The sequence below is a fragment of the Notamacropus eugenii genome, chromosome 2 (genome assembly GCF_028372415.1).
Source record: "Notamacropus eugenii isolate mMacEug1 chromosome 2, mMacEug1.pri_v2, whole genome shotgun sequence".
Lineage (NCBI taxonomy): Eukaryota > Metazoa > Chordata > Mammalia > Diprotodontia > Macropodidae > Notamacropus > Notamacropus eugenii.
Window position 1 is genome coordinate 1,573,258 of NC_092873.1, and position 24,042 is coordinate 1,597,299.

General features: G+C 36.0%; 1 protein-coding gene across 1 annotated transcript; it reads left to right on the plus strand.

Moving 5' to 3' along the window:
- Window positions 1–17,344: 17,344 nt before the first annotated feature.
- Window positions 17,345–19,235, plus strand: LOC140523267 (olfactory receptor 9G4-like). The gene has a single exon (XM_072638219.1). The coding sequence runs from the start codon at window positions 17,973–17,975 to the stop codon at window positions 18,948–18,950; it is 978 nt and encodes a 325-aa protein (XP_072494320.1). The 5' UTR covers window positions 17,345–17,972; the 3' UTR covers window positions 18,951–19,235.
- Window positions 19,236–24,042: the final 4,807 nt, after the last annotated feature.

Consider the following 24,042-nt stretch of genomic DNA (forward strand, 5'->3'; position numbering starts at 1 on the left):
GCAAATTGAGAATATGCATAAAACTAAAAATGAAAAAAGACACCTCAGAGATGAAGATGTGAATTTCCAAGTGGAAAGGAGGAGGACTGGCGCCACTGGACTTTGTTCCAGAGTCTCCCTCACTTCCACTTGCAGTTTTACAACTTTTCTCTTTCAAACACATTTTTGAGGAGTAGACATAGATGTGAAATTTTCTTGATTAAAAATTAGAACCATTATGATTTTTATTTTACTCTGTAACCCAGAAATGGTATTAGAGAAAGCAATTGGTAATCTGAATCTTGTTGAAACTAAAAGATGTTGGAAAAATTGGGTGTACCCATTTATGTTACTTAAAAATTTTATCAGTCCTACTAACCTTATCTTATAATGTTTTGTAATTGCCATTTAGAAAACCAGGTATTTTCACCTTTACCTGAAGAAGAAATTACAGCTAAAATAATTTGTTTATCATTTATAAAAGTTGTAAGATTCTTAACTAAGTTTTTGAAGTTGCTGTTTTAATGCTAAACCTAAAATTGTTAATTGATTACTGTGTATAGAAAGAAAAGAATGGAGTAAAAAATTTATTTAGACTGGTTCTGCCCATTCAGAACAGTCCAGACAGTATGTTTGGGGTTTGGCAAGCATGGGATTCATGCCAATTCCTTTTAATTTTAAAACTGCCAAGGCTTCTTTCATGTGGACAAGGTCATCAGTCCCAAGAAAGAAATTTGTTTGGCTTATATAATTCATAAACAATGAATGTGGCTTGCTCTATAGTTGTAATAGATGGAAAAGATTTTTAATAATTAACTTTTATATCAGGACAAGTTTTAAATTTGAGAAGGAAGGATCTTAAATGAAATCTCATATGTATGTGAGTCCTATTAATCCTCATTGCTTAACTGTATTTGGCTTTAAGTTGGGATTAGTGAAGTTTGCTGTTTAAGGTAAAAGCATTTGGGACCATAAATATTTTTGTTTAAGTGTGAATTTGGGTATAGTTGTCTGCATTAAATCAGTATCTGAAAGAATATGCCAGAATTTACTCAGAGGGACTGTGATCCTACATCCTGTACTGTTAGCAGGTGAAATTTGCATCTGGAGAGGAAACACTGAGGGGACAATTCTAGACTCAATCTAGGATGGGATCCTCTTGGTCAGTTTCCCCATTGTGTCCTTTTATAAAGGAATATTTTCCACCTGACTGTTCCTGAGTCTGGCTATAATACAGATACTGCATGATTGGAAAATTTCACTCCTATCTGAATTCAAACAGAGTCGAAGAAGTTTTATCCTATCATATTTGCTATATCACATGTCCCTACTTTTTCCTTCTAGAGCAAATTTCTATGATCAATTACAAGTAGTCAGTATAACATGTGAGCCCTTTTGTATAATCTTACTGGAAAACTTAATATTATTTTTATCTGAAACTGGAACATGTTCAGAAATTTTTTTTAAATGACTTAAGACTCACCTTAAGATGTCCCTATTGTTGAAAAGCAGTAATTTTTCGTAATCAGTCTCTTACTGTTACCAATGTGAGATTCTATTATGCACTTTTATTAAAACATTTTGTAATATCTAGGAATTCTGGAATACCTAAGAATTTGGTTTGTTATAATACTTTGGGAATTCATATTCCTTAGGACATTTTTATACCAACTAAGTTTTAATAAATTTTTATTTTAAAGGGTTTATTTTGCTTCAAAGTGAAAAGACAACTATCATTTTAAAAGGTTTCACCTATGAAAAAATTTCAACTGTTTTAAAGAACAAGGAATATTTTTAGAAGAAATATTTTTCAAAATAAGGCTGAAATCTATTAAAATTTTCATTTTCAAGATAATGTATTGCTACTTAATATGTAATGATCTATAAAGCAGAACAGATCTTGTTGTTTCAATAAGCAAAAGTTAATATTAATGTGTAAACTTATTAACAACTTAATTTCCAAAGTTTTTCTTCCAAAGTGAATATAATCAGAAAAAGATAAACAAGCTGATGAAACAACGATGATCATCTATTCAGTTGTGAGATTCAACGTAGAAATCTCTTTTGTTTAAGATAATACAGCTATGCTAGTTAACAGTAATAACTTATGCACTATCTTGTCTATGGTAGAAATATAAAGGAATATGAAGCAGTCTGAATGATCAGTTCTAGAGATTTGGAAAGCTAAATAAAAGCTTGATCAAAATACATAGAAAGCAGATAAGGAGGTTGGAGACAAATACGAATCATTCAAACCCCTCCTATCCTAGATAGTTACTAAGTATATCAAGAGAGTGTGAGGATGTTTGACAGTATTCTCACACCCACCTCACTTCTAGTTATTTTATTCTTACTCCTTTTTGATTCTTGTTTGTTTAATCTTTGTGCCAGATCTATGTTTTCTAGGTTTCTTTGTCCAAGACCATCACCTATCACCCTCTGAATCATCAAGTTCCTCATATTGGTTAAAGACACAACCCCTCCAACGTTCGGACCCTGTGAGGCAGGGTCAGCTCTACGTCCAATTTCAGCAGGAAGCAATTTCAGAAGTTGAGACCTTCATCCCTTATCCCAAAAACGTGTTGGGTCCCATCAGTTTAAAGGGGGACAGGGTGTGGTGCTTGAGTGCCTGTACTTGAGCTCCAGTTCTAATATTGAATTTCCTTTTATAAATCATTCATATTTCATGAATACGATATAACTCTATGAGTCAGGCAATAGTATATAGGAAGAATAAATCTCGACCTGTTCCTTTAAAAATAAAAAAGGTAGATCCCCTCGGGAACAATTGGTACAGGCTGTATACACAATGAACAACTTAACCTTAGATTATGACAACCCTACTCCTTCACAAACATTCTTTTCATCTTTGGGCCGTAATGATATCAGAATTATTAGTAAAAGGTAGATTGCACCCCAGCAACGATAGATGTTGTAGAAGGATGTCAGTGAGGTGTGGAGAAGCTGTCAAGTGCACACCTCTTACATTGCTTTGCCCATCATGATATGCCGAGAAGTATTAAAACAGACAATAGTCCAGCTTATACTAGCAAAGCCATTCAACAGTTCATGGCAGAATTCTCTATATCACAGGTTACTAGAATCCCCCATAATCCTACTGGTCACGTTATAGTAGAGTGGGCAAATCGCTCATTGAAAACTTATTTGCAAAAACAAAAAGGGGGAGCTGGACCAGGAGTTGATGGCAAATTACAATTGGCTGTTCACACATTAAATTATTTGAAATTTGATTATGACGGCTTATCAGCCTCTATGAAATTTTTAACATCTCCTACAAAGACTGAGTCTATTAAGACCAAGTCAGTTACAGCAAATGCATTGAATACCAAAGCCCATAAGGTGATGTGGCGTGATGAGAATAAACGATGGTTTGGTCCTCATATAGTATTAACTTGGGGAAAAGGATATGTTTGTGTTTTAACAGATGACAACAAAGAAGTGTGGGTTCCAGTGAAACGTATCCGAGTGTTGGAAGACAGCAATCACGATGAAAAAGTCACAGGGGGCACGATAGAGACAACAAAGAAAGTTACAGAAACTTTGTCAGAACTTTAGCCATCTACAACATAATGGTGCTCCAGATCTTTCTCGCAATACTCCTACTATGCAACCATGTTACCCCTTCTTCAAACATAGGAGATGAACTGCAACTTACCCAACTTTATCTGCAGCTTCAATGCCACTACAGTTACTAACTTTACCTCCGAGTTAGCAGCACTAGATTTGGTGATTAGAGCTATGGAGAATGCAACAATACAATTCCATGAGGACTGGGAGAAAAACTATAATGATGCAAGGGATTGGTGGGACGGTTTGAACTTGCACCAGCTGCTCCAGTGGGTGTCCTTAGGGGGCGTCATGTTGATTCTTGGGTTTCTTGTATGCTTATGCTTACTGTGCCTCATCTCATGTCTGTTTAGAGCTGTCCGTGAGTCTCTTGAGTCCATAAAGGCAGAACTCGTCCGCCCCCATCATTAAAACAAAAAGGGGGAGTTGTGAGGGGCGCTCTGGACCTGGGACCCCTGGGTGGATAGGAGACGCCCAAGAGTCTGGACCTGCTGACGTGGCTTTGCCACGGTGGCACTGGGGCGGCTCTACTGGACTGGGCTGGGCTCCGCCCTCAGGGAGGAACTGGGGAGGGGCTTACCCGGAATAGGAGGGCGAGTTCTGGGTGATTTAAGGCACAACACGGAAGGGGACGGGGGGATTTCTTGCTGACCGTCATGTAATAAAGCTGCTCTTACCCACCTCCGGTGTTCTGCCTAGTGATTCTCCCCTCGACCCCCGAGGGGAGCCAGAGACGTCTGAAGACCCTTGGGCAGGGTGAGTTGATGCGGTAATTAGGGCTCCGCCCCTAACACTAGTAATTTAGCTTTCATTCATGTTCATAAAAAATAGCTAATACTGTATCTGTTTATTGGATTACAAATGCAGCTTCTTTTTTTTCATTCCTTTAGTTATTTCTGATTTTTCATGACCTACAGGACGATAGCACACTAGGCCCTTCTATGCTCCACTACCTCTTGATATCTGTCCAAGATCATATTTATTACTCCCATGACACTATGTATTCATCTCATCATTTACCATCCCCTCTGCTTTTGCCTTCAATTTTTCCCAACATCAGGGTCTTTTTCAATGAGTCTTGACTTCTGATTACATGGCCAAAATCTTTGAGTTCCATCTTCAGTATTTGTCCTTCCAATGAAGAGTCTAAATTAATTTCCCCACGTATTGACTGATTTGATACTTTTGCTGTCAAAAGCAGTCTCATAACTTTTCTTCAGCACCACAATTCAAAAGTATTGATTTTGTGGCACTCAACTTTACTTATAATCCAACTCTCACAGCCATGCCTTACTACTGGAAAATCCATACATTTGACTATATGAATATTTGTCTACAACGTGATCTATCTGCACATTTAGAATGCTGTCCAGATTTGCCATCTTTTTATCTCCAAAGAGCAAATGTCTTTTAATTTCATGGCTTCAGTACCTTTCTACAGTGAGCTTCAAGCCCAGGAAAATAAAATCTGACACAGCTTCTCTTTCTATTCACCAAGAAGTGGTGAGACAAACTGCCATGACCTTAAGTTGTTGTTGTTTTTTGTGAAGCTTCAAGTTTGCTTTGACACTCTCCTTTTCACCCTCATGAAAAGGCTTCTTAATTCTTTATTTTATCTCAGTCATACCAACTGTCTATCTAAAATTGTTAATATTTCTCCTGAAAACCTTAATGCTGTCTTTTGATTCAGCAACTTGACATTTCACAGAACATACTCTTTATATATAAATTAAATAAGTAAGGTGGCAATATTTAGTATTATTATACTGCTTTTCCAAACTTAAACCAATTAGTTGTTACACGTTTCATACTAAATGTTTCTTCTTGAAAGACATACTGATTTCTCAGCAGACACATAAAATCTTCTGATATTCCCATTATTTGAAGACTTGCCACATTTTGTTGTGATCCAAACATTCAAAAGTTTTAGTATATTCATTAAACCAAAGTGGTTTTTTTACCCCTTTAACTTTCTTGCTTCCTTCATAGTCCAGTAAAGGCTGTAAATTTGGTTTCTAGTTCCTCTGCCTCTGGAAACCAGCCTGCACTACTGGTAATTCCCATGTCATATATGGATGAAGCCTAGCTTGCAGAATCTCAAGTATTATCTTGCTAGCTTGTGAAATGAGCATATTTTTTCAGTAACATGAACATTTTTTGAGTTTGCCTTTCTTTAGGATTGGGATGCAAAGAGATATTTTCTAATTCGGTGGTAATTGTTAGTTTTTTAAATTTGCTAGGGTATTAATTGCAGCAATTTAGGAGCAGCAACTTTTAAGCTTTTAAATAGTTCAGTTGGAAATCCATTATGAAGTTGCAACATGTCTATTTTGGCCTGAAACTTTCCTTTGATATCTTTAATTTTCTTGAAGGGATCTGTCTTTCTCATTATATTTTTTACTTTGTATTTCGTTGAATTCCTTATTTAAGAAGACCTTCTATACTCCCTTGGTTATTCTTTGAAATTCTTCTTTCAGGTGAGTATATTTTTCCCTTTTTTCATTATCTTTCACTTTCTTTCTTTTCTCCATTATTTGTAAAGTCTTTTCAGGCAGCCATTTTGATTTCTTGTGCTTTTTCTTTCAGAATTTTATGCTTTTGTTTTTTTTGTTCCCTTCTGTACAATACTGTGAATCTCTGTCCATAGTTCTTTAGGCACTTTCTCTACCACGTCTAATCCCTTAAGTCTATTCATCACTTCCACTTCATATTCATTAGAGATGTAACTCAAATCATATCTGTACAGTCTAAAGATATTTTCCTACTTTCTTCAATTTAAGTCTGAATTATGTTTTGTTTAAACTGATTGTATAGACCCTCTCAAATTTTAATTTCAAAATATATGATCAATCTGATTTTGATACTGATGATTAGGTGTTACCCCTTTGTAGAGTTACTTTTTGGGTTGTTGTAAAAGAGTATTTGATATGATCAGCAAATTTTCTTGATAAAACTCTATCATTCTCTGTCCTGCTTCATTTTACACTCAAAGGCCAAACTTACCTGTTTTCCAATTATCTTTTCATTACCTGCTTTAACATTTCAAACTTCTTCTTTTGAATATGAAGACTACTCCATTTCTTTCAAGGCTTACTTGCCCACAGAAATATATGTAATGTCCACATTAATTAATTTCACACGTTACTGTTGATTTAAGTTCACTGATGCCCAAGATATTGGTGTTTCATCTTTTCATCTTCTGCTTGAGTACATTCAGCTTACTTTGTTTCACACATCTTAAATTCCAAGTTCCTATACCACACTGATCTTTACAGCATCAGACTTTCCTTTATTCACCAAACACAACCACAGAGGATATTCCCTTCAAGTTAGGCCTAGCTACTTCATTATTTCAGGAGGTATTTGTATTTATCTACTCTTTCCCAGTAACATGTTGGACACCTTCTGATATGAATGGCTCAACTTCTGATGTCATATCTTTTATCATTTTACTATTATTCATGGATTTCCTTGGCAAAGATATTAGACTGCTTTGCCAATTCCTTCTCGAGTGGATTACCTTTTGTCAGTACTCTGCCTTATGACCTTTCCACCTTGGGCAACCTTGAATGGCATAGTTCAGTTTCAATAAGCTTTACAATTCCCTCTGCTACAATAGGGTAGGAATTGAGGAGAGGAATACAGCTCCTAATTTCTTGATTCATTTTCCCTTTCACCTTGAATAATACCCTTCTTGAAGTTAGGGCCACTAGGTAACACAGTGGTAGGACTTCTGGTTTTCTACACAAGACCAAAGTTTGAATTTGGCCTCAGACACTTATTAGTTGTGTGATTTTAGGAAACTCATCGAACTTCTGTATATTTCAGTTTTCTCATCTGTAAAATCATGGTAATAATATCATCTACTTTCCAGGATTGCTGGAAGAATAAAATGAGTTAAAACACTTTACGTATTTTAAAGTGCTATATAAACCTTAACTATTATCATTATCAGAATATAAGCTTTTTGAGGGTGGTTAATGGTTTGCTATTCACAGAATTCAGAGTTGAAAATAATTTCAGTAATCGTATAGTCCAAAGAATAACTGAATTAGAATGCATAAATGAATTAGAGAGATATGCAATACTCTTAATACATATCATATGCTTTTTTTTCTCCAATCTATTAAACTCCTGCCTTCTGAAATAGGCAGAAAAATGATTCAACATGACCAGCAGGAATATGCATCCTGTGACTATATGCAGAAGGAGTCTAAGGTTCTCTAAAACGCTATCCTATCCAATTCAATAAATTTACTGAGCATCTATGGAATTCAACACTGTTCAGTGCTGGGGGAAAATATCAAAACTTCAATTGAATGATTGAGCAAATTAATACAGCCGCTTTCTCCACAGATGCAGATTGCTTCTCATGCATGCCTTCTATTCTTGATGAATTCTTATTTATCTCTTTCCATAAAACCTCTATAGATCAGTCTATCCACCCTTCAGTAAATATTTATCAAGTGCCTGAGATATGCTAGTAACTGTGTTAAGGTGCTAGATATATAAGAATTTAAAAACCCTCCTTGAGGGTAGCCTCAAGGAGCTTGCAATCTAATGGAGAATGAATGTTTGTGCTCGAGATTTTTCTTGAGGTCTTTTTAAATTTCAAGGGTACTCATACAGAACTCAGATCATGTGACAAATCTTTACATCACTGGATTTAGGGGAGTGCCCATTTCATTGTAGATCTCTCATCCTACAATTACTTGTTTTTAGTTTTTGCTTCAGTATACATCAATCACTTTATGAATGTGCTTTTCTTTGAAGATATGTCCTTTCCCATTTCTTATATGTATCACATCAATGGAAATATACTTAAGATTTCTGATGCCCACAATACACTTTTCCATTATACATTGGGTTATGTGAAACTTTTCTCTTTAGGAAATTGTGTTTTATCCAACATTTAGCCCATAGTGTATTGTTAAAGAACTTTTTCCCCTTAACACAATCAGACTCAATGAAACTTCCGAAAATGCAATCCTGTTTATTTTATTGTTCATATCCAACTCCATGCCTAATCCATTGTCATTTTGCAACGTTTGTTTCAGATATGTGAATTAACTCAAAATACTAGGCATTCTGAGTGATAACTGCAGATACGGGAACAAAAGTACACATACACACACACACACACACACACACACACACACACACACACACACAAACAATCAGTGACCTCAAGAGACTTACAGTCTAAAAGGAGGGAATATACCAGGTACAAAAATAAGGTTGCTACAAAGTGTTAAGGGGGCAAGATCCAGACAAACTACTCTAGGAAAACTTGAAGAGTGAAAAAAATGTTAACTGAGATACCAGGGAAGAGTTTATTGCATAGTAAACATCTGAGGTTATCTTGGAAGGAAATTAAGATGCTAAATGGTAGAAATATATGTGTTGAGTTAATTCCAAGAACATGAAATAGTGCAATTCTATAGTTTTGGAAGATCACTGATTGAGAATAGGAAACAGCTTAAAGTGTAATTTAGCTGAAATATAGAGAATTAAGAGAACTAATGTGAAAGAAGATTAGAAAGATAGGCTGCAGCTCATTTCTTTCACCTCAAGTTCAGGAAGTATAGTATTGAATGCCAAGACTTTAACAAGGAAGATCCATACAGAAAATTATGATTCAATGATTACATCTACGTGGGTAGCCCTTACACTGCTGATGATTACATCCCATATATGGGGTACAAAATCTTCAAAAACTTTGCAATAGAAATGTCGATGAAAAATAAATATTCAATCCGTTGAGGTCTCTCTAATATTGGTAAGCTAATATTCAAATGACAGAAACACAATATGTCGCGAGACCTAACCACTCTAGTGCAGAAAAAGTAGCGAATATCTAATTTATACTAGTTTTTTTATTTGAAAATCTAAAATTAATTCCCTCCAATAAGACATCATTTTAGCTCTGCTATATAGCAATAATAATGTCTTACATTTATTTTACATTTGGAAGATTTTACAACATTTTACTTACATAAAAAGAACCTTTTGAGGAAGGGCACTAAATATAATTTCCATTTTATAGATGAGTAAATAGACACTTAGATATGAAGTAAATGTCCAAATGCCATGAAATTAAAATTTGTGTAGGGATTAAAAGCAAATAATAGCAGCTCTGGGCAAGTTCCTCATCTAGCAGTGCCTCAGTTTCCTTATCTATAAAATAAGGGGGTTGGACTTGGTGACCTAAAGTTCCCCTACAGTTCTAAAACCTTGATCCTGTGACTCTAAAACTTGCATTTTCCAGAACACCAGAATAGCCCCAATATGATAACAAATGAAAGCAAAACTATCATGAGAGGAAAAAGGGAAGATTAGAAATAAAACAAGGTGGTAAGAATCAAAATGATGTAAAGCTCAGAATTCAAGGCAGAACACGCTAAGAGCCAGAAGAGAAAAGTATCCAAAGCAGTGCCCTTAATTTCTAGTTGAGGAGAACAATGAAGCCTTCTTGGATGAATGGACACGAACCAATTCTTGATAGATACGTGGCATGGATAGGAGTTAGAAGGGTAAAATGAAAGAGGGCAGGGAGTAGTGGAGGTGCATTGCAGGAAGAGAAAACCTAATAAGTATTGACATTGGTGATAAAAAGCGTACACAAAATGTGTTTCGTACCAAATAGATGAGTGCCAAATAGATGACAGAGACCTACTTAGGTGTGTGCCATGTTGCAAAAAGGTCCTTCCATGTTAAAAAAAAAAACAACTCAGATTTTGGTCTCATACTTCCTTAGACTGTGGGTGCTCCAGGTCAGCTGGTTCAATCTCATCATCTTACAGAGGAAAACAGGATTTGAATAGTTAAGAGCTTTGTTCAAGGTGATGTAGGTAGTACTTAGAAGGTCTAGGTATAGAATATGAACTTGTTATTTTTTTTAATTTTATTTATTTTTTTAATGTCCTACAATCACTACCATAAAATTAGATTTTTACCCGCCCCGGACCTACCCCCCACTACTCCCCTCCCTCCCCAAGACGGCATACAATTCTGTATAGGATCTACATATGCTTTCCTATTGAATACGTTTACAATACAGTCACGCAATGTAGATAAACTAAAATAAATGGAAGAAACCGTATAACACATCAAAATATAATACACACACACACACACACACACACACACACACACACAAACGTTATCTGCTACATTCTATGAATGTATTCCATAGTTCTTTCTCTGAGTGTAGAAGGTATTTTGCCTTAGAAAACCATTGGTAATTTTTTTTTAAGTTCTTGCATTATTACGAAGTTCCAAGTCTACCAGAAAAAGCTCTCGCACACTTTGGTCGTTGCTGTGCACAAAGTTCTCCTGGTTCTGCTCCTTTCGCTCAGCATCAGATCATATAAGTCCTTCCAGACCTCCCTGAAGTCTTCTTGATCATTATTTCTTATGATGCAATAGTACTCCGTTACATTCATACACCATAATTTATTCTGCCATTCCCCAATTGATGGCCATCCCCTTCAATTCCAGTTTTTTGCAACTACAAAGAGTGCTGCTATAAATATTTCTGTACATGTGGGACCCTTTTCCATTTTTGCGATCTCTTGGAGATACAATCCTAGTAGCGATATTGCTGGGTCAAAGGGTCTGCACATTTTTGCAGCCCTTTGGGCATAGTTCCAAACCACTCTCCAGAATGGTTGGATGAGCTCACAGCTCCACCAACAATGAATTAGTGTTCCAACTCTCCCACATCCTCTCCAACATTTACCATTTTCCTGTTCTCTCATGTTTGCCAGTCTTCCAGGTGTGATGTGGTACCTCAGAGTTGTTTTGATTTGCATCTCTCTAATCAAAAGTGATTTAGAGCATTTTTCATATGATTATAGATATCTTTAATTTCTTCCTCTGAAAATTGTCTGTTCACATCCTTTGACCATTTATCAGTTGGGGAATGACTTTTAAAGCTGTATATTTGAGTCAGTTCTTTATATATTCTAGAAATGAGACCTTCATCCCTGAGATTAGCTGTAAAAATTCTTTCCCATTTTACTACATCCCTCCGGATTTTGGTTGCATTGGGTTTACTTGTGCAAAATCTTTTCAGTTTAATGTAATCAAAATTATCTGTCTTGTATTTCATAATGCTTTCTATCTCTTCTTTAGCCAAAAATTCTTCCCTTCTCCATAAATCTGATAAATACACTATTCCTTGCTCCTCCAGTTTGTCCATGGTATCAATCTTTATATCTAGATCGCGTAACCATTTGCACTTTATTCTTGTGTACCGTGTGAGGCATGGGTCTATGCCTAGTTTCTGCCGCACTGTTATCCAATTTTCCCAGGAACTTTTGTCGAACAGTGAATTCTTATCCCAGAAGCTGGGGTCCTTGGGTTTATCAAACAAGAGGTTGCTATATTCCTTGCCTACTGTGTCTTGAGTGCCAAGCCTATTCCACTTATGTACCCATCTGTTTCTTAGCCCATGCCAAGTGGTTTTGATAATTGCTGCTTTATACTACAATTTGAGATCTGGTAGCTCTAGACCACCTTTCCTAGCGTTTCTTTTCATTAGTTCACTTGATATTCTGGACCTTTTGTTCTTCCACATGAATTTTGATATTATTTTATCCAGCTCTAGAAAGTAATTATCTGATAATTGTCTGAAATTGTTATTTTTCTTCAAATTCAGGGGTTCTCCTACCCCCATCACCCACTGTATCATGTGAAACTTTCCATTGAATCAAATAACGGAAATCCAGGAATGTCTCCAGGTAACAATTCTTCCCACAAAGGAAAAGCATACTTTGAACAAAATATGATTTTTTTTAGTTCCCAATTAGCATGTCATCCTCTAACTCCAGAATAACTCTAATTGATTCTTTGGAGAATGAAGTGTTGGTTTCTGAGAGACTATGTAGGACAGGTCCCAAAGGAAACAATAAATATGCATGGGCCCACCAGAATCTATGTCAGAGCTGAAGAGCAAGAAAAGACACAGACTGTCCCACAAACTGTACCCTGACAGACTGAAGGTAAGTGACTGGGACTAGAAGTTGGTTTATGAGCACCAAGTGATTAGAGTCCAATTTTAATCTTAGGATCCTAGCATCAAAGATATTAGGCAGGAAAGAAGACCTTTGAGATGGCATTATCTTAACTTTCACTTTAGTGATGAAAAACCTGAATATCAGAGAGATTAGGAAAGAACTTTCCCAAGACCACACAAATGGTAAATAGCAGCACTAGGATTGATAGTATAATAAGATCATCAATAAAGAGATGAAAGGGAACTTAGTGGTTGCTTAGTCTTATTTCCTCAGTTTACAGTTAAGGAATGAGTTCCAAAGTGGTTAAATAACATAACTTATCCCAAATTGATAATAGCAGAGTCTCTGTTTAAATCCAGGTCTCATCCCTTGAAATAAAGGGCTATTTTATTTTTACTACGATACATTACATCTTTAATAATATTTAGTTATCCCTGTATTATGTGATGATGGCAACTATCAATTTTTAAGCTTCCCGTTCTTAAAATGGGAATAATAATTCTCGTCCTACCTGTGACAAAATTATGAAGAAAAGTGCTTTCCCAACCTTAAATTGATATTTATACACTATTTGTAATATTTTAATCATTTAATATCAAATTTCTCATTTTTGGTAACATAGGTGTTGTTATTACCATTTTACAGATAAATAGATCAATGTTCAAAGAAGTAAAATGAATGATATAGATTTATAATGCATTTCATTGTAATGAAATGAGTTAGGTAGGATTTGGTCTAGCTTCTTTGTGGCCCACAGTCCAGTGTCATTTCTACCACATGCTTTATTCTCTTTAGATTCAGGCCATGTTAAGAAAATTCCCATCATGTTTTCTTCTTAGCATAGTATTCAAATTAGCAACATGCCTTCGCTTATCATACGTCTCTGTGTCTCCTTTCTTTTTGGGATGCAATCTCCTTTGAAATCCTTTTTTTTTACGTGGTTAAGATTCTACTAAATCTTTAAAATCTATTATAAAAATCAAGACATCTTTATGTGATTCTGTAAGTGTTGGCTGATCTCATCACTTATTTGAAGTTTGGCATTCCCTCTTCTTTCTGCTCACTGAACCAGTTATGTTGATTCCCCCAGAATTCAGGAGGAAGGCTGATAAAAGCAACAATAATAGGTCTGAAGCTTTATCTACATTTTGGATAGGTTCAGTTTTTGAGAGATATCCAGTCAATCCTTGTAGCCAAGCTGACCAAGCTCTTATGTTCGTCCTTCATTTTCAAAGAGAACCATGACATCAGAGAAATGATGACATGAGTTGTACTTAACTTTGTTTTGAGAAAGGGAGGGCGGTGCAGTGTCCCCAGCTCATTTTCTCCTCCTGAGACATCTGGGTCCAGTGACCAGATATTTGTCAGGATGACTGGAGACAGCACAGGATTCAGTGGGAGACAGTGACCTTTTAGTCTAACGCCTTTTTAGGTGTTCACTTAAAGGGATGCAGTGCTCATTCAATGAATAGTCTTCTTTAAAAAGTAGTCAGGGGGTATCCCTTTAAATTGGAAATAAATAAATAAATAAATAAATAAATAAATAAATAAATAAATAAATAAATAAATAAATAAATAAATAAATAAATAAATCAAATTAAGACGGACAGGAATCTCAGAGTTGTTGTTTTGAACAGAAACAGTTTCTATTCACATGCACGCTAAGCCAGGAGCGTCCAAAAACAGTCATTGAGTGGAGCTTGGACAGACACCCGTTGTTTTTCAATGTATGGGTTTCAGAGTGCACTGAGTCTAAGGTTTTAGTGAAGAAAAGAAAGGAAGGAAGGAAGGAAGGAAGGAAGGAAGGAAGGAAGGAAGGAAGGAAGGAAGGAAGGAAGGAAGGAAGGAAGGAAGGAAGGAAGGAAGGAAGAAAGAAAGAAAGAAAAAAATCTAGCCAGTAAACCCCAAGTTAACTGGGCAACTTCTGGCCATCAAAATTTGCCTTCTTCTGGAGAGGAGAAAAAAGGGAGAGGGAGGGGTTGAGAGAGAAGATGAGCTGAGTTACTCAGCTAGCTGAGTCCCCATTCATGCAGCTCAATCTGCTCACAGATTGTGTTCATCCACCATTTTCTAAGATGACCATGACATCAGAGAAATGATGACGTGACTTGCACATGAATTTGCTTTGAGTGAGTGAGGGCTGTGCAAAGTCACCAACAACACTTTATCTTCTTGAACCATCTGAATGACTGGAGACCACCCAGCCAAACTGACCTATAGGGTATACGCAAACCCCCACAGTCTGCACTTTCCAGCATATGAATATTTTCATCATAAAATAATAAGGTTTAGACAGGATCTTGTCCAGTCAAATCATTTGACAGATGAAGTAACGTGCTGGAGAAGGATAGGGACTTTCTGAAGGCAACAATTTCCTAAAGTAGTGAATATTCTTTTGTTTTTATTTCGCAGGCTGTTACCTCAATGTTTCAACAAAGACCTTTCCTGGTTCTTTAAGCTTATATTTTATTACTGAAAAAAGCACATGACTAGGAAAGAGGAGAGCTATTTTCTAATCCTCTCTGCCATTAAATAGCTGCATGGCTATGGGAAAGTCACATGTCCATTCCGGTCTCTGTAAAATAAAAACTATGAAATGAATAAAATTTGTTGTCACATATCACTGATAAGCTAGGCTGTCAAGGTCCTCTCAGTTTGAATTGTCTGGAAGTCAATTTCGCAACTATTTTCACTGTGCTTATCTAAGAAAGCCTACTTTATTAATGATGGCCTGAGGAGACAGATTATGGAAGGGTCCTAAAATTTCTCGTATAAGCTCTCCAATTTGGATGGTCCAAGGTACCTTGCTTCCTATAGGGGTTACTAAGAAAAAAAACCTATACATTGCTCCTCTTCAAAGGGCATGTAGGACTCTTTCCATTTCATCACAGATTATTCAAATATCTCTTTGCAGTCTCCTTCCTGAACACAAATTTCACATCACTACTGTCAATTTTGGGGCATTTCCATCTGAATTTCCCATAAGCATCCCCAAACTCATCATAAAATACCAAATTCTTTATCTTTCTCTTCAAAACTTCCCCACTTCTGAATTTCCCTGTTACTGTCACAAACACCACCAGTTATCCAGTTTCACAATGTTGCTTGATGTCTTCCTCAGATCCTCACTCCTTTTCACAATCATCTCCTCACTAATTATTCATTCCACAGAGCCTATCAGCTGCCAGATAAAATTACTGATACCTCCAAAACATTTTTCACATTCACCTTTTCTCCATATGCAGATCACCCTGGTTCAAGTCCTTGGCATTTTTCACCAAAACCACTACAACAGTCCCCTCACTAGTCCTCCTGCTTCATGTGTCTCAATACCCACCCCCTCAAATTCAACCTCCACGCTGTTACCAAAGCGAATTTGCTAAAAGTCACATCCGATACTGTCAAAACCTTACTGAGCAAATGCCAATGCCTCCCTATTACTTCTAGGATCAAATAAACAATATTCCATATACAATTTAAAACACTTCGCAATGTGGCATTATATTATCGTTCCATTCTCTTAGCACATTGATCACCTAAAGTCTAGGCAAAATAGGCTACATGGGTACTCCTCATATATTATGCTCTGTCTTCCAACTTTGTGTTTTGGCTTTCTCAGTCCCCCATTTCTTCCATACTTTCCTTCCTAACTTCTAGCTCTTAAGGAAGAAAAAAAGCTTCCTTTAAGACTTGTCTCAAATACTCCCTCCTGCGTTACCTTTTTAATTCCCTTCAGTCTTTTTCTACTACTTTTGACCCATTCTGCATTTATTTTGCATAGATGAATTTTTATATTTGGTTTATGTCCCGTTAGGAATGTAAGCAATTTAGGGTAAAGAATAGATTGTTACTTGTATTCGATTTTACTTTTACTCTGTAGTTGCAGCACCTGGCATGTAGTAAAAAATTGAAAATACTTCTTGATTAATCGGTCAATTAAGGAATTGGTTAATTGAATGATTGATTAACAGGAAACCAGTCATTTCTCCTCACTGTGTCTTCAGAATATTCAGTATGCCAGAGTGGAAAGGACACTGGTTCCAGATTCAAAGAATTTGGCGTTATGTCTCATCATGGATATTTACTAGTACTAACCTGTATGACCACAAAAATATCACTTCAACTTTCTTGGCCCTAGTTATCTCATGTAGGAAATGAGAGACGTAGAAATTATTATGTTCCTTAATATCCCTTAAAATTCCTTAAAATCAAATCAAACTAGAAAAAGGAAGAATCCAAGAAAAACAAGAAAATTTTGAAAATAAAGTCACTCAGAAAAGGAGATTCCGAATCTTCAGGAAGAAACGACTTATTGAATATCAAAATTGGGGAACGGAAAGTTGGTGAAGTTATAAGACATCAAGAAATAATAAAAACAAAATTTAAAGAACGAAAAATCGAAGGGAATTTAAAACATCTCTTAAGAAAGCAACTAATTTAGAGAATAGATCATGAATAGAAAAAAGATTGGAATATGATAGAATTTCAAAATGCAAAACGTTTTAGGACCAGCTAAAAAGAGTAATTATCTCATTCAAATGAGGTACGAGAGGAAGAAATGACACAGACAAATTAGCTGGGGAGTGAGAGCTGGTAATTCTGGAAACTTACTTTCATCAGGAATACGTTTAAAAAGAAACAATACACATACACAAACAATGCGTAGTATTTATGATATAGCTTTTCTTGAAATGGTAATTTATTTCTGCATATTTTGTATCCTCGCAGATTCTGCTGTGTAAATGGCAATGCTTTTTCTTTTCTTATTTTGTATTTTCTTAGTATGTAAGTTTGTTTCTTTTTCTCCTTTTCTTATTTTGTACTCAAATTTAAAAGTTAAAAAAAATACAAAAGTAATGAAAATACCTTTAAGGGCCTTTACACCTCTTTAAAAATAATCCTAAGACATATGAAATGTATAAAATGGGAAAGCTTGAGTAGATGATCCTCAAGCTCCTGCATCACTCTGACATTCTGTGTTATACTCTAAAGCCCCTCGCTCTATATTCTATCAGTAGATTTAGCAATGTATGTTCATCGCTCCTCCATAAAGTGATGAGAAAAGCCTAGGAGATGGATAGCATTTATATAGGGCTTTATGTTTTACAGAGTACTTTACATACATTATCTCATCTCAGCTTCACAATAGTCCTCTAAAATGGGTAATATTATATATTATTATCATTGTAATACCCTTTTTAGAGACGAGGAAGCTAAGGGATATTGAGGTTAAATGAAGTGTTAGGTTTGAGATTCTGAGGCACAGTGTGAACTCAGGTCTTCGTGGCTCCTGCTATATAGCTCTCTCCTCTGTGCCACCCATCTGCCCACTGGAGTGACTCCAGATCTAAATCAATGAACTAATGAATTCTCTTTCTCTTTTTGATGCTACTTGGATTCTCTCAGGTTGACACCACTATGTCTGTGGAAATTGGGAATCGGACCACATTAACTGAATTCATCTTACTTGGCTTCTCAGCTGACCCCCCGATGCAACTGGTCTTCTTCGGAGCTTTTTTGACTGTTTATTTGGTAACACTGGCAGGAAATATGACTCTACTTATCTTAATCAGGACTGATTCCCGTTTGCATACCCCAATGTATTTTTTCATTGGGAATCTGTCATTTTTAGATTTCTGGTATGCATCTGTACACACCCCCAAAATCTTGGCCACCTGTATTTCAGAGGACAAACGTATATCCTTAGCAGGCTGTGCTGCCCAACTTTTCTTCTCCTGTGTTGTGGCTTATACTGAGTGTTTCCTCCTTGCTGCTATGGCCTATGACCGTTATGTAGCAATCTGTAACCCCCTTCTCTATTCAGCTGCCATGTCCAGGTCTCTCTGTGTTGGGTTGGTTGTTGGGTGCTATGTAGGTGGGTTCTTAAATGCCATAGCTCACACTGCTAATACATTTCGCTTGAAATTTTGTGGAAAAAATATCATTGATCACTTTTTCTGTGATGCACCACCCCTGGTAAAGATGTCCTGCACTGACACGAAGGTCTATGAGAAGGTTCTCCTGGGAGTGGTGGGTTTCACAGTTTTGTCTAGTATACTAGCCATCCTGATATCCTACTTCAATATTCTCCTGGCCATCCTTCGGATCCGCTCAGCCTCAGGGAGATGGAAGGCTTTCTCCACTTGTACCTCCCACATGATCTCCGTCATGCTTTTCTATGGATCCCTACTCTTCATGTACTCAAGACCCAGTTCCTCCTATTCCCTGGAGAAGGACAAGTTGGCTGCCCTGTTCTACACAGTAGTGAATCCCTTACTCAATCCCATAATCTATAGCTTCAGGAACAAGGATGTGAAGGAGGCCTTCAGGAAAGCAATACAGAGCATCAAAGTACCGAGATGATTTTTATTCATAATGAAGATATTATTGTCACTTCCTTAAAAAAAGTGGACAAATAAATGATGTGTTTTCTCAGTGTATTCCTGTTAAAATTAATTTAAATATTATAGGTCATTATATAGATTTAGGAAATGGTTGCAAAAGGAAAAGAGGCAGCAAAATTTCAAGTGAAGGATCATTTATTGGAAGGAAGAGAATAGATCTCTATTCTGTACACTCACATCAGCTCCCTGAGGAATCTGGGGCAAGCAACATAACTTTATTAACCTTAGTTTCCTTATCTATAAAGTGGGATTTTGAAATGAATGTTGAGTTGTTGATTTCAAGAAGTATTAATTAATATTGTGTCAAAGTTTAGATATAACATAATGTTTGTAAAACTCCTCTTGATGTTTTCTTTTCTTTTACATATATTCAAGAATCTACGAGCATCTTGAACTCCATATATGTAGAGTTCTATGGTAGCAATATTTTATGGAAGATTGTACTCAAATTTTGGCATGAAGACAGATCTTTCCAGCTATGTGACCCTGACAAGTAACTTTACCTCGGAGTGCTCTTAGAAACTTTATAAGATTATAAATTTTTAAAAAACGGTCTTGCAATAATAGAGGAAATATACTCAAGAAGGAATTTTCTAAAATATTGACATTGAAGTTCCACTGCTTATTACCATCACATGAAATTAAAATATACATTGATCTGACTGGGTTAATATTAGCTCACACAAATAAATTTTCAAATAGTTTGAAATGAAAATATGAGGTAGCCCAATAAATACTTTTCATTAGGAACTTTGATTAGGAACTGTTCATACTTTGTAGTAGTAAATCATAGATACCATGGTCAGACAGAAGTAACACATGGATATAAGGGAGATTGAGAGAACTAAGATTCGAGAAAGAGAGAGAGAGAGAGAGAGAGAGAGAGAGAGAGAGAGAGAGAGAGGTGCATTTGCATTTGAAAATGGAAATAACTTCAGAAGAGACAAAGCGATTTGAAGTAATCTTAAAGTGCTATATAAATTTTATTGTTATTATTATCAATAACAGGTTGCTATAGTTGATACAAGGATTATTTTAATTTTCTCTGTAAAACTAAACATCAGGACAAATTGCCCTAAGTGATTCTAAAGAGAAAAAATTGTCCTCTCATAAGCACACTTTACAGTAAATAGCTCACTTTGTCCTGTCTACAATAACAGTATTTACTAGAATAAAATTAACAGTTGTGTACCATAGTAGAGTAAAATATATATTTTATTGACTGAACTGGATGTGGAGATGGGATCTTTCACTGAACTCCCCACATCCATACTTCTGTATCTTGATGGGATACCTCTTTAGATTCCTTTACATAAAAAAAAAAAAATTAAGTATGGAGTAGAAGGGAATTGTTTTGGACTTCTTGACATCAATATATGTCCCAATCCATGCAGGATCATGCTGTAGCCTCCTCTAAGAATTATACATCTTTGAATAAAAGGCTTTCTTACATAATACTTCAAACATGTTGTTGAAAAATATGCGTTTAAATGACACTATGAAGATGATATCTCTTGAGTTCTGTTTGATTACTTTTCCTAGTGTTTTGAAATGCTTCCAAAGGCAGGAACCAAAAGAGAAAGGGGAAAGGAAGGGCAGGAGACGAAGGTAAAACAAAGGAAAGGGATGGAAGGAAGGAGGAAGGGATAGTGGGTTGGAAGGAATGAAGTAGAAAGGAGAACAAAAATGCAAATGACTTTTGCGTCCTTATTGTGTCCTTCCAGAGAAATAAAAGATCTATAAAATAAAATAATAGTATATTATAGACGTATAGCTTTCAAGAATAAAGAGTGGGATATGTCATTGTATTTTACAGTCATCCCACCTCGACAGGACAATTGTGTTCATTTGTGATCATCATGGGTTGATAAGGACACTGATATTCTAGAAAATATCAAGTGCAAGATAATCATAAAGGAAGGAAGGAAGGAAGGAAGGAAGGAAGGAAGGAAGGAAGGAAGGAAGGAAGGAAGGAAGGAAGGAAGGAAGGAAGGAAGGAAGGAAGGAAGGAAGGAAAAGGGGGGGGGGAAAGAAAGTTCCTAAGGCAATTGGTTGAAAGGCAATTGGGATATTTGACTTAGAGAAAAGGAGACTCATGGTTGAGGCAGACACAAATATTTCTTATAGTATTTGAAGGGGTGTCAAAGAACATTCAAAGAAGAATTCTACATGTCCTACTTGGGTCCACAATGCAGATGCAGAAATGCAATGGTAAAACTTACAAAGCACTGGGAGGGTGCGGGGGAGCCAAGATGGTGGAGTGGAAGGATGAAACAATAAAAACTCTCCCCCATAGCCCATAAAAATCTCAAAAAATGACTCAAGCCAAATTCTTTTTTAATATGTTCATTTTATTTATTTTTAATGTTCTACAATCATTACCATAACACTTAGATTTTTACCCCTACTTGCCCCCATCACCCCCCTCCCTCCCCAAGAGGACATACAATTCTATATAGGATCTACACACACGTTCTTATTGAATACATTTTCACTATAATCATGCTGTGTAGAACTAAAATAAATGGGAGAAATCATATAACAAACCAAAACATAATACACACACACACACACACACACACACACACACACACACACACACACTGATGTGCTACATTCTGTGATTGAATTCCTTAGTTCTTTCTCTGAATGTGGAAGACAATTGGGAATTTTTTAAAATGTTTTTGCATTGCTATGAAGATCCAAGTCTACCAAAAAACTCTTGCACACTGTGGTCGTTGCTGTGCACAAAGTTTTTCTGGTTCTGCTCCTTCCGCTCAGCATCAGATCATATAAGTCCTTCCAGGCCTCTCTGAAGTCTTCTTGTTCATCATTTCTTATGGTGCAATAGTATTCCATTACATTCATATACCATAATTTATTCAGCCTTTCCCCAGTTGATAGGCATCCCCTATATTTCCAGTTTTTGGCAACTACAAAGAGTGCAGCTGTAAATATTTTTGGACATGTGGGACCCTTTCCCATTTTTATGATCTCTTGGGGATACAGTCCTAGAAGCGATATTGTTGAGTCAAAAGGTAGACACATTTTTGTAGCCTTTGGGCATAGTTCCAAACGGCTATCCAGAATGGTTAGATGAGCTCACAGTTACACCGATAATGAATTAGTGTTGCAACTCTCCCACATCCTCTCCAGGATTTATCATTTTCCTGTTCTCTCATGCTTCCAATACAATAGGTGTGATGTGATACCTCAGAGTTGTTTTGATTTATATCTCTCTAATTAGAAATGATTTAGAGCATTTTTTCATATGATTATACATATCTTTAATTTCTTCCTCTGAAAATTTCCTGTTCATATCTTCTGATCACTTATCTACTGGGTAATGACTTGGATTGTTGTACATTTGACTCGGTTCTGTATATATTGTAGAAATGAGGCCTTTATCCAAGAGATTATCTGTAAAAATTCTTTCCCAATATACTACATCCCTCCGAATTTTGGTTGCATTGGGTTTGGTTGTGCAAAAGCTTTTCAGTTTAATGTAATTAAAATTATTCATCTTGTATTTCATAATGCTTTCTATTTCTTCTTTAGTCAAAAATTCTTCCCCTCTCCATAAATCTGATAAATACACTATTCCTTGCTCCTCCAGTTTGTCCATGGTATCAATCTTTATACCTAGATCGTGTACCCATTTGGACTTTATTCTTGTGTACCGTGTGAGATATGGGTCTATTCCTGGTTTCCACCACAGTGTTATCCAGTTTTCCCAGCAATTTTTGTCAAACAGTGAGTTGTTAACCCAGAAGCTGGGGTCCTTGGGTTTATCAAACAGGGGTTTGTTATATTCATTGCTTAGCATATTCAGTACCTAGAATATTCCACTTGTCTACCTTTGTGCTTCTTAGCAGTGCCAAGTCGTTTTGATAATTCCTGCTTTATAATACAATTTGAGATCTGGTAGTGCTAGGCCACCTTCCCTAGCATTTCTTTTCATTAGTCTCTTCCATATTCTGGATATTTTGTTCTTCCAGATGAATTTTGATATAATTTTATCCAGCTCTAGAAAATAATTATCTGATAATTTAATTGGTTTGACGCTAAAAAAGTAATTAATTTAGGTAGAATTGTCATTTTTATTATATTGACTCGACCTATTCATGAGCAACTAATGTTTTTCCACTTACTTAGATCTGACTTTATTTTTACGAAAAGTGTATTGTAATTGTGTTCATGTAGTCCCTGGGTTTGTTTTGGCTGGTAAACTTCCAAATATTTTAGTGTCTACCCTAGCTTTAAATGGAATTTCTCTTTCTCTCTCTTACTGTTGGACTTTGTTACTGATATAAAGGAATGAAAAGATTTGTGCGGGTTTATTTTGTAACCTGCAACTTTTCCAGAGTTGTTTATTATTTCAAGTAGTTTTTTACTTGAATGTCTGGAACTCTCTAAGTATATCATCATATCATCTCTAAAGAGTAATAACTTAGTTTATTCTTTGCCTATTCTAATTCCTTCAATTACTTTATCTTGTCTAATTGCTAGAGCTAACATTTCTAGCACCATATTGAATAATAATGGTGGTAATGGACATCCTTATTTCACCTCTGATCTTGTTGGAAATGCATCTAGCTTATCTCCATTGCATATAATGCTTGCTGAAAGTTTTAGGTAGATACTGCTTATTATTTTATGGAAACTTTCCTTTATTCCTATGTTCTCCAGCGTTTTTACTAGGAATGGTTGTTGTATTTTTTTTGAAAACTTTTTCTGCATCTATTGAGATAATCATGTGGTTTTTGCTAGTTTTGTTGTGGATGTGATCAATAATGTTAATAGTTTTCTTGATACTGACCCAGCCCTGCATTCCCGGTATAAATCCTACGTGATCACAATGTATTATTCTTGTGATAAGATGTTGTATTCATTTTGCTAAAATCTTATTTAAAATTTTTGCACCTATATTCATTAGAGAAATTGGTCTATAATTTTCTTTCTCTGTTTTGTCTCTTCCGGGTTTGGGTATCAAAACCATATTTGTATCATAAAAAGAATTTGGGAGGACTCCATCTTCCCCAGTTTTCAAA